Source organism: Rhea pennata, chromosome 7, assembly GCF_028389875.1.
Source record: "Rhea pennata isolate bPtePen1 chromosome 7, bPtePen1.pri, whole genome shotgun sequence".
NCBI lineage: Eukaryota > Metazoa > Chordata > Aves > Rheiformes > Rheidae > Rhea > Rhea pennata.
In genome coordinates, this window is record NC_084669.1 from 4,003,801 (window position 1) to 4,018,744 (window position 14,944).

The 14,944-nt window shown below is 51.9% G+C and overlaps 1 protein-coding gene across 3 annotated transcripts in view; it reads left to right on the forward strand.

The window, feature by feature from the left end:
* FAM53B (family with sequence similarity 53 member B) overlaps positions 1 to 14,944 on the forward strand; it is a 44,091-nt gene that overhangs the window by 19,327 nt on the left and 9,820 nt on the right. For all 3 annotated transcript variants that reach the window (XM_062580718.1, XM_062580717.1, XM_062580719.1), the window contains exon 4: positions 1,182 to 1,960. In XM_062580718.1, coding sequence (XP_062436702.1) covers positions 1,182 to 1,960 — 779 coding nt within the window. The remainder of the gene's footprint in view (positions 1 to 1,181; positions 1,961 to 14,944) is intronic.

Sequence of the window (14,944 nt, forward strand, 5' to 3'; positions counted from 1 at the left end):
TAGGTAGTGGTGGCGGTGGTGTTTCAACGGGCCTTCAGCGATCCAGGGGCTGGTGAAGGTGGCTCTGCACGCGGGCGGGCTCCCGCTCATCTTTGCCTCTGAACAGCAGAGAAGGGGGAGACGGAGCAGGTGTGCGTGGAAAGCGGGGCGCCGGCACTGGCCGAGCGCCTGCAGCAAGGGGCTTGAAGCTTAGTTTTGTGGCTTTTTCAGTTAAAATGCCAGAGCGGGAGGCTTTTGAAGACGCTAACAACCAAGAATACCGCCTCTAAGCGCGGGGAGAGCCCTGCAGAGGGGAGAGCAAATAACCCAAAGGCTCTGCCGAAGGTAACGGGGCGCTCGGGAATTTCTTTGGAGAGTTGCAGAGGTGTGTAGTGTTTGTGCAGAAGTAATGCCGAAATGGGACGGTGTCCTGTATCCTCTTGTCCGGGCTCCCCGGGGCCTTTGGCGAAACTGGCAGGGGGGGGAAATAAAGACCCAAACGTGGCTGCGATTGTCCGGCGTGGGTTTCTCGCTTCTCGTGGCGCGTATTAAAGCGAGGGCAGCAGCGGTTAGAATTAACCGCGGCAGAGCCGGGCTGCGCCTGCCGGCGCGGGGGCGGCCTCGGGGCTGCAGCCCGCTCCGGGGGCTCGTCTTTGCCGCCACCGCTCTGCCCCGCGGCGCGCGGGGGCTCGGTGACGCCTCCAAACCCATCCCGCGGCGTGCGCTCCGGCCTCCTCCCGGGCGCCTGCTCCCTTCCCGCGCTGCCGCGTGCTCCCCGGGATCCGTCCTGCTGCGTGTTCTTCGATTACAGGGTTGGGGGAAACCTCTCGGGCAGCTGTTGGCTGCGGAGGCCAGGACTAAACAGACGCGTCTGAGGCATGATTTATCAGAGATAAAGCAATGACCGTGTCACTTTGTAACGCTAAGCTCCCCTTGGCTAGTGTGATTTGGAGATGCAAAGGCATATTTTTATCTGCTTCTAGCAGTTGTGCTTCTGCTGAGATTATCATTTGGTCTCTCTCTCCATCTATGCTACAGCAACCATTTGGCTGGCAGTTTGGAAAACCATATTCCAAGGCTTAATTAATTTGCACTGGAAAATGTCCCATATGCTAGTCTTTGTTTATGGACATAGAAAACGAATCACAGAATTAATTAATGCTAATGTGTGTACATGTGTGTTTTTATCGTTTCTAAACTAGAAAATGACAGATGGAGAGATCTCAGCAGGAAGTGTCCACTTCAGATCGAGCAGCCGAGCGCCCACATCTGGGACTGCCTGGCCGATAAAAGCGAGGAAGGCTCTCTCTGGCAACGGGAGGCAGCGAGCACGTGCTCGGTGACCAACCTGATCAAGGACCTCAGCCTCAGCGACCACAACGGCAACCCATCAGCACCCCCCAGCAAGCGCCAGTGTAGGTCCCTCTCTTTTTCAGACGAAATGTCCAGCTGCAGGACGTCATGGAGACCTCTAGGCTCCAAGGTTTGGACTCCGGTAGAAAAACGCCGGTGTTACAGCGGAGGAAGCGTACAGCGCTACTCGAATGGCTTTACCACCATGCAGAGGAGTTCAAGTTTTAGCCTACCTTCCAGGTCCAACACACTGTCCTCGTCCTGCGACGCTTCTGGATTTAGCAGCAGGTTTGGGTGTCAGACGAGCCAAGGGATGAGGAAGTCGGCTACCTGCGGACACGGAGGCGACGGCTGGGGCCGCGACCGTGGCTCGGGGGAGGGCGGCAGAGTCGACATGCAGCGGTCGCTCTCCTGCTCCCACGATCCCTTCTCCTCTTCGGAGTACTGTCCGCCCTCAGCGAGCAGCACGCCTGCCTCGACGCCGGAGCTGGCGAGGCGCTCCCACGGCCTCTCCCGAAGCCGATCGCAGCCCTGTGTCCTCAACGACAAAAAGGTCGGAGTCAAGCGACGCAGGCCGGAGGAGGTTCAGGAGCAAAGGCCTTCACTGGACCTTGCCAAGATGACCCAGGTAAGAGCTAAGGGTCTCACCCGTGCAAACATGGGCGCCTCAGACATTACCCAACGTGTATTTACAGGTAGGCAAACCGTAGCCCTCTGAACTCGTGAGGTACCGTAATTCAGAAAACAACAGCCTGAGCTCTGATTGCTTCCGTTTAGGCTAAAATCCATCACTTCTGAGGTGCATCTGTTTTGTGCAAAGTAAAACAATTGTTATGGGGAAAGATGCTCCTTTTATCGAAGCAGGAAATCGGTTTTCCTCTAACTGCCTTTGCTATTGCAGTCTTTAATAAATTCCTTCATTTCTTTTCTGCACTCGTTTTCACACGCCGCCTCCACCATGCCCTTGTTTCCTCCTGGTACGTATTTTGAGCAGGAACACTGTAAAGGCTACATTTAGAGCTCAGGAGAGAGGAGCCCTGAGCCTGCCTCGCTGAACCGAAGACAGCAGCCCCCGGTATCTAGCGCTCGCTCTGCCAGCAGCTCAGCTCTTACTACGCTGGGCTTTTCTTACTCTTAGCCTCTGTAATTTTCCACTCTGGAGATGTTATCGTGTTTCATTTTCAGTTGCAAACACAGAGCAAACCCTCCCTCTTCAATCTGCAGTGCAAAGCCAGATAACAGATCTGAAGTGAGAATCTGAGAGGATTTTGCTCTATAGTCCTCTTCCTGCGAGACCAGATTATTGGACTTTAAAAACATGTGAGCGAGAGCCAGAATGAAAGGCTGCATCAAAGGACAGTGCAAGAAGCGTTTTCATTCTGCACTCATGAATTTTTCCTCCAGCCACAATTTTATGATTCAACATTTCTCACGTCAATAATTTACAATCGTGAACTCAATGACAACACCAGCTTTGTGCAGTACGGAGATAAACTGTCTAAAGATCCCATGCCACCAGTTGCAAGAGCAGAGTATTAACCTCGATCTCCTGGCCTAAGTCCAACTTGGGTTATTACATTCAGTCTGCCAAAAATTTTCCCCTGAAGTTTCATTTTTTTGCGTGGTTGTCGTCTTCACTGTCCCTTGTGCCATGCTGCTGTTGAGCAGCTGCTGCATTTCAGCCTGGGGTGACCGTTTTGGGAGCCTTTGATGTGATTTTCTTTGTGCACTTTGCATGGCCACTTACTGCACTAGCAAAGTCTGTTGGGCTTCCCCATATGAAAGCTGTTCCAGTAAGCTCAGGTTTGTTGTTCGTAATGAAACTACTGACAACACTTAATCAGGTGAGGTTGAAAAACAGAGCCTTGGATTTTGTCGTCTTGTCTTTCATGAATGCGATGACATCTGATGGTATAAGTTCAGTTTTTCCCTCTACAAGAACATGATATTTCATGACATTTTATGCTTGGCAGCTGAAAGGGTGTTTGAATGAGTTCATTTGTGTTGGAGGAAGTGATTAGTCTTTCCTCCTGCTGAAGAGCTTAAAAGATGAAAAGGGTCAGAAAACTATGCATTTGGGAGATTGCAGGGGAAAAAGACAGGGCCTTGCAGTCATCTTTTGATAAACCATGCCAGTAACATTTAATACATTAAGCTCATTTTATTAGCTAATAAGCTGGATAGGCAGTAAAAACAACTTACATGTGTTACTGCGTTTTACTAGCCACAAGCTGGAATAACCCAACTGGCATCACTGAAGGCCTTTTCATTTGCTCGCATTGGTGGAAACTTCAAAAGCACACGCTCGCGCTGGCGTACGTGGACTGTTCGGTTTGCTCCGGGCGGCTCTCCGGGGAGGAGCGCTGGCGAAGGGCTGCGCAGAGGCAGTGGGAGCCCCAAACCACTATCAGAGTCCTGGGGAGCCCAGCGTGGTGGAATGACGTAAGGACGTGTCCAGGAACTGCAGGCTGCATGTGGCTGTCATTCTGATCGCTCCATTTTGGGGGACAAGTTGCTGCGGAGCAATGCAAAGCACCGGTCGCGCTCCCCCAGTTTGCACAGAAAGCTGCTGTGCAGCTCGTTCCCAAACAGTTCCTTCCTTCTAAAGGTGAAGGAAAAGGCGTTTGGCTGCTGGCTCGCTGCATTTAGCCTTAGCACCCTGCGAGGTGACTCACCGACAGGGCAAATGAAGAGGAGGAAGGCTGCCGTGTGCGATTTCTGCGCAGCCAAATCCAATCCAATCCAGTAGCTCGGCACCCAGAGCCTGGTTGTGCGTGCTGGCGGGAAGCTCGGCTCCATTACCCAGCGGGTATTTGCTTGCCCTGACCGGTGGTTTGATCTGTGAGGTTGAATGTGTCCACGTGTCCAAAGCTTTGCAAGCTTTTCAAGCAGCTCAGCCCCTTCAGGAGTTGCTGGAGACCCTCACTGGGCATCAGCAGGAAGGTACTCCAGACCTTTCAGGATTAGACCAAAACGTCAAACCCATTGCAAAGCCTCTGAATGATGGATTACTCCATGTGTGCTGCATCTGCTTGAATACTTACTGGTGAACGAAGGGGAAAGATGAAAGGAACCGTACTATTTTTATTCCTGTAGTTATCTGGAGAGCCTGCATGACAGCTACCATCGTGGAGTGGGGCTCGTGCCGTTGTAAGAGGAGAAAAAAATGGTCTCTGCAAATCCTGGGGGACAACAAGCTGTAGGACTGGAAGTTGATAGGAAAACCAAACAACAAGGAGCACGAACCACTTACAAACACATCACGGCCCTGGGGCTGTTTGCTAGAAGGGGCTGTGGGGCTGCTGGGCAGCTCGAGGAGAGCAAAACATCTCCAAGGACACCCTTCTTCTCCAGAAAGGAAGGGAAGAAAGAAATGTTCCTGTGGCCCTGAAGTGCTTCCAGACTCCACATGTGCGTGGGAAGAACCCGGATCCATGCTCCTTGGTTGCTTAAAACATCCAGCAAAATTAGTGCTTGGTTTTGGCAGCAGAGGAACTGCAAGTGCTTTTGTTCTTGCAGCTGCAGCAGTAGCAGCTGCTCACCGGAGTTTTCCTTCTCACGTGCTGTTCCCTGGCTGTGCCCTAACCCCTGACATCGTGTAGGATACCCGACGGCGCAGGCGCGCTGAGCCCGATTTATCATGAGAAGAGCATCAGGCAGGGGAGCGAAGGCTGCGGGGCTGACAGCAGCCCCGAGGAGAGCGAGGCGCGGTGTCTGGCGGGACTGTGCCCCTCCTGAGGACAGCAGAGAGGACTTGGACTCGTGTTTCGTGGCAGTCGCATCTCAACTCTTCACGAGGGTAAAATGCTGGACGGTGCACTTGGTCACCTCTGGGCTTTAAATTGCTTTCAGATAGCCGATCAAAATGTCACCGTCCAAGCGGCCTGAGCATTGCAGCCCCCTGTCCTTGCAAAGCCTCGAGCACCTGATGTGGACGGTGGCATCAAGAGCCAGGCTGCAGGGAGGGGATTTTAGTGTCACCCTCCAGGTCCCTTTCCCAGGTCAGCTGTGCCTGCACCCCCGCCTCTTCCAGTTAACGTTAGCAAGAGGGAGATCCTCAGTATTTCCGCGATGGGAACGCGGTTAGTTTGCTTGCTGCAGGTGAGGAGAAGCAGGAGGAGCACTGACTCGGGCTGGGGAAGGTTTCCTTTGGGTGGACGTTGCTTGAAGGAGCAATGGGTTTGGTTGATTTAACTGTGCTGAAAGCATTACTGCTTATCTTGTGCCAGATGTGGAACAGTTCTACGTTGAAAGTAGGCACTTAGCTAGTGAAGTAGCACCCTTAGGCGCTTCAAAAAAAAAAGGAAAAAAGAATGGATGAACCTTCAGCACAATAATAGCCAGATTAATACCCACAAGAGTTACAAGCTGTTAGTGACACGTTGAAGGTGCTGGCTTGGCTTTGTAGAGGAGAAGCAATGCTAAAGCTTCGAAGAGTTGGTAAATGATCTAACAGATCTCGCAGCTGGGCACTTGGTGTCTGTTGGTGGATATTGAGTCAGGCTCTATCTCCTCAGTCCTGTAACACCCACAAGTTATGTGGACATAGTTTCATTCTTGAGGGTCTCCAGCCATTGCCACCGCTGGAAAATAGTGCTGAGCCTGCACCCCAGCTCTGTACTGCGAATGGTTGTCAAAACTTTCCAACAGCAGTACCTACACGCAGGCCTCCCTCTGTCCTGCGTAATGCACTTGAAGCAAGGAAGTCTGTGTACTTTTGGACATGCACGTGAAGCTAAGAACGGAGGCACGTTTCACTCTGGGCTGGGAGCACGGGTTTTGCTCAGTGCGGACGAGCTTTTCCCCCCTGCAGCAGGGCCGTGCTGTTTTGGGAGCGTGGATTTTGCAGAGAGGAGAGGCCAGCTCTTGCATCCCATGCAGGGGAGATACCAGAGGGCACAAGTGTAGAAAGATATTGATAAAAGAAGGTAAATGGAAAATGGTGCCATTCAAAGTAGGCATGAAACAGAGCAAAAGCGTGCTCTGCCCACGCACTAGGAGTGCAGGAATGGGACTCCCTATACCTTGCGTCGTGTCCTTGGTAATGTATTCCTAGAGCTCGTCGTGAAGGGAAGGGAGAAGGTATTTGGAAAGGTTTCCTGTACTTTGTCCTGAAAGCGTTGCGGCTTAATCATTAACGAGCGGCAGGCCGGTACCAGGCGCGTGAAAACGTGCCTGGCAGGGACGCGGGCACCTGCTAGCAGCAGCCGGGGCCGCGTGGCCGCGAGCTTTGATCCTGCACCTCGGAGGGACCTTGTGTGTGCTGCGTTTCTCCCTGGCTTTCCACGTGGCTCCGGGTGGGGATGATCCATTTGCCTTCCCCTCGGAGCACAGAAGCCTTGGAGCTGAGCTAGAAACCTCCCTAGATCAACGGGAGATTTGTCAGTGGCTCCCACAGACGTGGGATTCAGGCCTTCGTGCCCAAGGCCAGCGGCAGGAGTTGTGCTTGCTCCACTCCTGGAAGGGGGTCAGTTCCCGGCCAAAACGGGAAGGTTTGGCCCCACTGCCCTGTGTGAGCGTGTTCGATAGCGGTGCTGTGAGCATGGGGCACCAGGGGAGCTGGGTTGCGCCCAGGACAGGCTCTTCTGCAGCTCCCACTTACTTTTTCTGTTCATTTTCCTGTTTGGAGAAGGTACTGCCTGCCAAACCGCTGAGAGCTCCTGCAAGGTCGTGCTCGTGCAGGTGTTTGAAGGTTTTATGGATGTTAAATACTGTTTCTGATACTGAAACAATGACTATTTTTGTCCTTTGCTACCTCTTTTGGAGGCCAGCACTAGCTACTGAAAGATGTATTCTTTCAGTCTCGCTTTGCGTCTCTTCAAAGTGCTCCCAGTTGCCTCTCTTTGAGGTAAGCCCACTCTCAAGAGCCTCAGTGTATCTTCACGTCTTCCCTGCTGACCCAAGCCCTAACCGTTTGCAACCCGTTTTCCAAACGCACTCACTAGGTTAATCAGAAGTGAGCTTTGTGCTGAAAGAATATGCAGCAGCAGGTGGAAATGGCAGCAAAAGCAAAACAATAAAAGGAAATGGGCTAAGAAGAGGGAGAGCACGGGCTATCACAAATGGTCGTGGTTATGAAATAGTCAAGACGCTAAAAAGAGCAGTGTGTCACCATAGCAAATGTATTTGGTAATCGAATTTCAACAGAAGGGATGCTGATTGTGCAGCGCTAGCTGTTTGGCAAGAAAGAGGAGATGTGACTGGCCGTGGTGCGAGCATGATCATCGCCCAGCGAGAATAAGAGCGACAGCTCACTTTCCACAGGAAAAACAACGGGAAACATCCAAAATGGGGACAGCCCTTAGACAAGCAAAAGTGCAGATGTTCAAAAGTAAGTCAAAAAGCTCCTGGTTCATCTCTGCCTGCTCCACCTCTGATGTTGCAGCCTGCGTGCTGGGCACAAACCGTGTCTAGCTGCCACCTACAAGGGGAGTTGGAGCTCTGTGTCCTACCTGAGAGCATGGTCTTGGCATCTGGCCTGCTGGCCTGGAGAGTGGAGAGCTGGCTCCCATTTCAGAGCAGCCACTGACCTCTTCTTGGCCAATGTGACAGGAGGTGGTCTGCCTTCAGCGCTGGTCCTGTGCAGAGTGCAGCACCCTATTTGCTCTGATAGGACACGTCGAAGAAGACACTGTCCTCCTCCCACGCTCTCCCACACTGAACTGACAGGCACAACCATATCGACCGAATCCGGCCTTTGGGACAGGGTTGACAGTACAGGCTGTAGACTGGACTTCATAGACCAGACAGATGGTCTGAACTGCTTATAATGAGATTCTGCACAGGTTTGAAAGGCTAATCAAGGGATAGCGAAGAAGTGGAACACCCAAGCCCCGGTTTCCGCCTTCTAGAAGGACCAGGCCTGGTGGATTCTCACACAGCTGAAGTGGTGTGCATGGAGCACTACCACAAGCACTGCTGGAATTAAGTCCCTTTTGGTTGTCCTGCTCTGCACTGATCAGATACTGCATTTTTGTTCCTGCTCTGTGGTTTTTGAATTGATATTGTTTGTGCCTCCTTTTTGTGCTTTTGATTTCCCCTTAAGCATCACTTGACCCTGCTTTGAATGGTTAGGGCTGAATGCTCCTGAAGGACATCTTTACAAGAAGTCACCACACTTTTGTGGTTCTGTAGGTACATCCATAACACATCCATTAATATGGGACTTTCATTTCTTTTGCTTCCGCTCCAGATCGGACATTTCCTAAGTTTTGTTTGAATTCTGAGAACAGAGCATTACTGCTAAAGATTAGAAGGTATTCAGCAGTTAACAGTAATTTATTTTTCTAGCTTCAAAGCACTGTGATAAAGAGCAAAGAGTGAGTTGTAAGGAGGAAGAAGCCCTGCCAGTCTCAGTGATGCTACTTCTGCCAGGGTGCCTGAAAGATGCAAGGGGTTGCAGAGGACTCCCTTCTTCTGGCCTTGCATCACCAGCAAAGCAAGGGATGGCAGGCACAAATGTGGAGAAAACAGGGCATTGAGACCTGAAGTGAAGCTCTGGGCTATCAGTTTGTGGGCTGCTTTGGGTATTTTGCCAACATCCCCCTCCCTCTGCCGTGGCCTCACACCTCCAGTGAGGTTCTTGGAGGATGTGGATAGAGGCCTTCAGCGCACGTTAGGAGCAATTGAGCACTTTATCAGTTAGATTAAGCCCATCTAGTAAGCTTAACAGAACCCAACAGTATCATAAATGTTGTACTTGGTTATACATAACAAATCTGAGCAAAATAGTTTCCAAAATTGGACATTCTGGGTAGGTGCAAGCTGCCCATCCAGGGGAAGGGCTAGCACTGTGCGCAACAAAACCTGGAAGCGTGTCGGGCAGCCCCTCCTCGGAGGAGAGGGAAGCAGTGCTCCCCAGCACGGCTCCATCCTAGGACAGGACACGGAGTGATGGGGAGCACAGGCACACATTTATAATTTGGAGAGACTTTTCAGCTCCGATGCAGGCAGTTCTCCATGTCAAAAAATCCCCTAAACCAAGAAAGCAACCTCTGAGTAACCCGAGTTACTCAGCTACCCCAAATCACTAGATCAGACAAAAATAATTTCTAGGTTGATTGATGCTAAGTAAAACGAGGCAGGGTGAGGATTTTAAGAATTTCCCCTTATTTTTCACGCCGTTTCACAGGTACCGGCGGTGCTAGGGCAGGGGCTGTTGTGAAGGGGATGAGAAGTGGGGCCCCCGTGCAGGTAGCGCGTGTTCCTGAGCAGTTCCCAGCCTGGGGCTCAGGCTTGCGAGGCAGGTGGGCTGCCTGTGACCCTGCGGTTGGTTCGTGCCGCTAGCCCCCGCTGCGGTGCGCCAGCCTCCGAGCTGCTGGCCCTCCTCCGTACGTATCATCTCCTTGCCATGCTCGTTGCTGCGCTCTCCACCTGCAAATGGACATGCTCCTCTACTTCACTCATTGCTTTTTTTTCCCAAGCTTTCCTTATTTTTCCTCCACACAGTTCCTTGGTAAATCTGCCACAAAACTCACTCAGAAGGACCCGACTCTGCCCACGCTGACGTTCTTCCTACGTGGTTCTACCTGGGCCATTTTGGTAACACTGAATCCTGTGAACACCCCTCCTTCCTGATGTTTTCCTAACTCTGTTCTGGCTGCTGATCAGTCCTCAGGCCAAGCTCTGTGGCCAGGGACCGCGTGTTCTCCAGAGCCTAGAAAGTGTCTTTCTCATCATGGTTGCTAGCATAAACAAATAATACTGCAGTCACCAAGTAACTTCCCAACCACAGTCTTGCATGGAGTGAGCCCAAAGGAAGTCTCCAGCGAAGTATCTCCAGGTTTCCAGAGCTGAAACAGCCAGGTTTGGGCATCCAACAGCAGCAGAGTGGGCATAGGTAGGTCTCCTGCGAAATCCTACTGCGGGATTGTGCGGCTGGAGAGCAGGATTTTAGCTCTGTGCGAATTACGTAAGCAGAGCGAGAAACAGCAAAGCTGATATCCGTGCTTGGGCCAGAGTTTTAATTGCTTTTTCAGCTCAGTTATGGAAAGTAGCCCTGGCAGGCTTCGTGCTAACGCACAGGGTGTCTCTGAGCGAGGACTGGCACGGAGGATGGAGCAAGATTAGGCAAGTTTTGGAGAGCATTCTTGCCTTTGGTGGAGTTACTTTCATGGGTGTAGGGCGTTGCAATTCAGTAGGCAGGCAGAGTCCTCAAAGTGAAGGAAACTCAGTAAAAATGAGCTAGCTCCTCTTGGACGGTAGGAGACAGCAGGTACATCTGTGATGAGAGAAGCCTGCAGATTTGGTTATTCCTTTCGGCTGCTGTTCATGGCTCTCTAGGAATGAGACTGGAAAGTTAGGTGATTTCAGATGAAGGACTGAAGCAATGGCAAGGTATCTCTGTTACTGCATATTTCCTCTCATTTAGCCAGTGGTTTGTATAAATGTTTAAGTGGGGAATGATATTTGAGATTGATAGGAGAGAAAGCTAGAAGAATTTGACTGAAAAATGAACAGAGTGCTACCAGAGGCCCTGTAGTCACAGGGCAAGGGCTGGGTGGTTGCAGTCATGTCTGCTGCAACAGGTACATGCAAGTGTGCTGCTTAAGGCAAAAAGATCCCCCACCAGCTAGGAGAGCAAGCAAAAAATTCCAGGCTCTCCTCCTTACGGACCTCTGCCCAGGGATCTTAAAAGTTGCTAGTTACTGTAAATTTGTTAGTAAACATCAACCTTCTGTTCATTTTAATTTGGGGGAGGGAAATAAGCACCAAAGCGTTGTTTGTGGAAGTGGAATAACCTAAGAGCAGTCCTAGGAATGAAAAGGGTTTGCAGCCTTTTTTTCCCCGTAGGCATTACCAGGAATAAGCGTAGAAGGATGCTGCCAAGGCATTGCTAACTTGCTTTTCAGCAGACCTCAAAGCATTCATTTTAGAGCTGGGGAAACCGAGGCACGGGCGAGCTGTGAGTGTGCTGGCTGCCAGCAGTGCTCCAGGAGGCTGGTGGCAGAGCTGGGGGTGGCACCCACCTTTCTGAGCGCTGGGGCCGTGTCCCGCTCTGGCAGCGGACCGGCTTGTCCTTGGCTTGTCCTTGCGGCCCTGTGTGCTTGTAGGCCATAAACCCTGCCCCATAATCAAAATAAAAATGATTTGGGGTGAAAGAGACGTTTTCTTCACGCCATTCAGGGCAGGCCGGAGGTGTTCAGGCCAAAAGGGTGCGAGCTACTCCTGGAAGCAGTTACACGGCCACGTAACTGGGCTAATCAAGAAAGGGACCCAAGTGTTCAAGCTCTCTTGGGAGAGAAGAGAAGCCAAAATACTTGGGAAAACACTTCCTTTAATTCTTCAGAATCCCAGTTGCATGTTTTGGTCTCTTCTTTCTGCCATTCCCTTAGCTTAGACAGAAGAGGTGGGTGCGTATCACTTCGCTTCTCATTCACTTGTGCAGCACCGAATTAGCAAAGCTTCAACTTAGGGCAGAAATCAAACTATGAAAAATATTCTTACTGAAATAATAATAATTTTAAAAGCCACAACAATGCAAGAATCCTTCTGTTCTTCTTAAAAGCAAGCCAACGCTACGTTTTGTTTCTCTGAGTCTTAGAATTGATTTTCAGTCTCTGGGGAGGCTGGGTAAAAACCCAACTGAAAATACTGAGATGAGTGGATGACAACGTTGTGTCATTTAGGTATTGAAAGGCAACCTCGGTTTTTGGAGTTGGGTGAAGAGCAAGAACAGTTTCTATTCTTCTCCTTGTACCACAAAAAAGAATGTTTGGTTACGAAGAAGAACTTGCCTGGGATTTCTCATGGCGCTCGCGGTGAGGCTGGCCGCCCGGCACGTTTGGGACTCCCGCGCCGGCACGGGGACACCGATGCCAGAGAGCTGCCGCTCCAGGGCCAGCGAGCTGCCTGGGGATTCAGAGGTGATGGCTCATCATGGAGACGTTAGAGGAGGACGTGTGCTGTAAAGGTTACTGTGGACGTATGAGTTGAGTCCAGTGTGGTGGACCTCTGCTAGACTCCCCAAATTAGGAGAGTTTGGTGAAACAGTAGCAAGCCAGGAATGCGCAACGCAAGCTTGCAGCGTTCAAAGGGCACGGCAGTGGTGGGGATTTTCCAGGAACTGTTACCTCCTCCATACGCAGCTTCAAAGAGATTTAGACCCATCTAAACTTCTGGGCTCCTTGTTGCATCATGACTATCAACACTTAGACCAGTTTAGATGGCAAAATCAGGGGATCAAAAATTGTCCCTGATAAGGACAAAATGAGCCTTTACTATCTCTTACCCATTCTGTTTCCTGCCTTGAAAAACTTTGATAGGGTTGTTACTGAGAGACTTGAATGTGTGTGCTAATATGTTTTCAAATCCGGCCGTGCTTTTTGCAGGTTTTTTCCAAGTGAAGCGCTGGTACGTGTTGTTCAACACCAGCCTTGTTGCCTGGAGCGTGCAGCCCGCGGCAGGGGTAGCCAGCAGCGGTCTGGTAACGCTGTCTGATGCGGCTTGCCACGGAAAGCAGGACAGGGACGCGTTCGTGTCACATTTGCCGTACGGTCTCGGTGGCAATAGTTGTCAGAGATGCCGCGAGATGCTTTAGGTCATGTTTTGCAGTTTTACCCGCACCGTTAGAACGTGGGCTTTGGCGTGGCTTGGAAAGCGGGGACGCAGCGGCGCCGGGCAGGACCAGCCGCACCGATCTCGCTGAAGCGAGCGGTGCGCACTGTCCGACGCACTGGCGGGCGAAACACTGGAGTTTCTTGATTCCAGTTGTATCCCAGGGAATAGTTCGATATCGATGTAACTTCTAAGAGAGATCCCAGCTTCTCAGCCCCAGTGTTCTCTAAATAAATATGAATGAGCAAATACAAAGGTCAGTTTGTGGCTTGATGAGAAAATGCGTTGGAACCAGTGCGTTCAGGACCCAAGAAAATGAGCTGGTTTAGAGGGTGCAGAGGACTGGGAGGCTGACTGGTTTTGCTTTTGGTCACACTATTACATATGCTGCCATCATTATTCACTACCTCTTTATTTTGTTTGTATTTAGAGACACACATACTCGGAAAAAAAATCAGTCAGTATTGGAGATTATAGTGATGTTTGCTCCTGGCTTGGAATGCAAACGGGCTCTTCCTCTCCCCGTTCCTGTGATAAACAGTTCTTGGTACTCACCTCGGTCGGAGAAGACCCCCGCGGCGGCGCGCTGCTGCTGGCGGGCGCCAGTGCAGGCCGGGCACTGACTGCCCGTGACCCCACCGCGCTCGCGGAGCGCTGCTCGTGACTCCAGGAAGGAAGTCAGTTCGCTGCAAGGAACTTTACCCCCCCCCCCCGCCCGCCCCCCAAATATTTCCACTGCCTCTGTAGATGTTTTGCATCAGTTTTTTACCACACTGTGCAAAAAACAAAAGCTTTTGTTAGGCATCGCCGACTCGCCTGCTTTAAGGGTTTTATCGTGAAGGGCAAATTGCGCACGTGCTTCTGAAGCATCGAAAGCAGCAGGCGAAGAGGAATGGTTGGGTTTGACATCTGGGTGGCACCAGACTGGATTGCGTGTGTGTCAGGTCCCTTCCTGCCTGTCCTACGAGTATCCTTTCAGCTGGGCGTGAAAACGGAGAAGATATAAATGTTTTCACCTGCCCTTGTCTGCTGAGACCATAGCTAAGCTCCCTGGGGCGCGACCGCTGGTGCGGCAGGCCGTGCGTGTGCCGGAGGCAGCCCGGAGAAAGGCCGTCGCCCGCCGAGGACTGGTTAGGGAGCGCGGCTGAGTGCTGGCCGTCGAGGGCAGGGTGCCTCGGCGCAGTCGGGAGCTGCTCGTAGGAGCTCGTTTATTGCAGCAGACTTCGTAACAGTAAAAGCGTGGAAGGCAGTGGCATACGTTGCTCTGATTTTACACGAGAAACAATCCCAGCTGCTGCGCTCCGGCGCCTGCGCTTCGCCAGGCGGCGGCTTCCCGCGCGGCGCCGTCCCGGGAGCTCGGAGGTTTTGTCCGGAGGTTTTGCAGCGAGTTCCCGGGGGCGAGGGTGCGAGCTGTCCCGCCGCTCCGCTCCGGCGTCGCGGGCAGGCCGTGGGGCCGGGAGGGAGGGCGCGGGGCGCGCGCAGCCCCCGCCTCCGCGGGCGGTGCGTTCCCTTCGCTGGCGGCGGCGGGGTCGGGCGCCGCGGCGCTTTCTTGCGAGCTGCTGCCAGGTCGCCGACGGACTGACGTACCGTCAAGCGGCGGCCAAAAGTGGTTGTCTGCGCTGCTTAAAAAAAAAAAAAAAAAAAAAACTAAGAAACTGGCACTGCAGAAGATTTCTTTGCAGTTTTCTGAGCTTGACCTTCTTGTCTATGTTTCTGCTGAATATCGGAGCGGTACGATTTGCAAATAGCAGTCAAACGTTTCTCCCCTCTCCCTGCCACGTTTCATTAATTTTATCTTCTATCAAGGGAGGTTGAAAACGTTAGAAGAGCGGTGCAGGGCGGAGGAGAGTGCTGCGAGGAGGAGTAAGCCGAGAGCGTCCAGGGAGCGCACGTGGCAGGGCAGTAAAGCAGGAGTCCGGATCTGCAGCCAGTTTCAGCACAGCTGTCCGAAGGGCTCCTTTGGGCACGAGAAAACGTTACCGTGACTTCGTGGGCAACGGGCGGCGCTGCCAAAAACCGTTCTTCAACGTGAAGTTTTAGTGGTGACGGCCAAAGC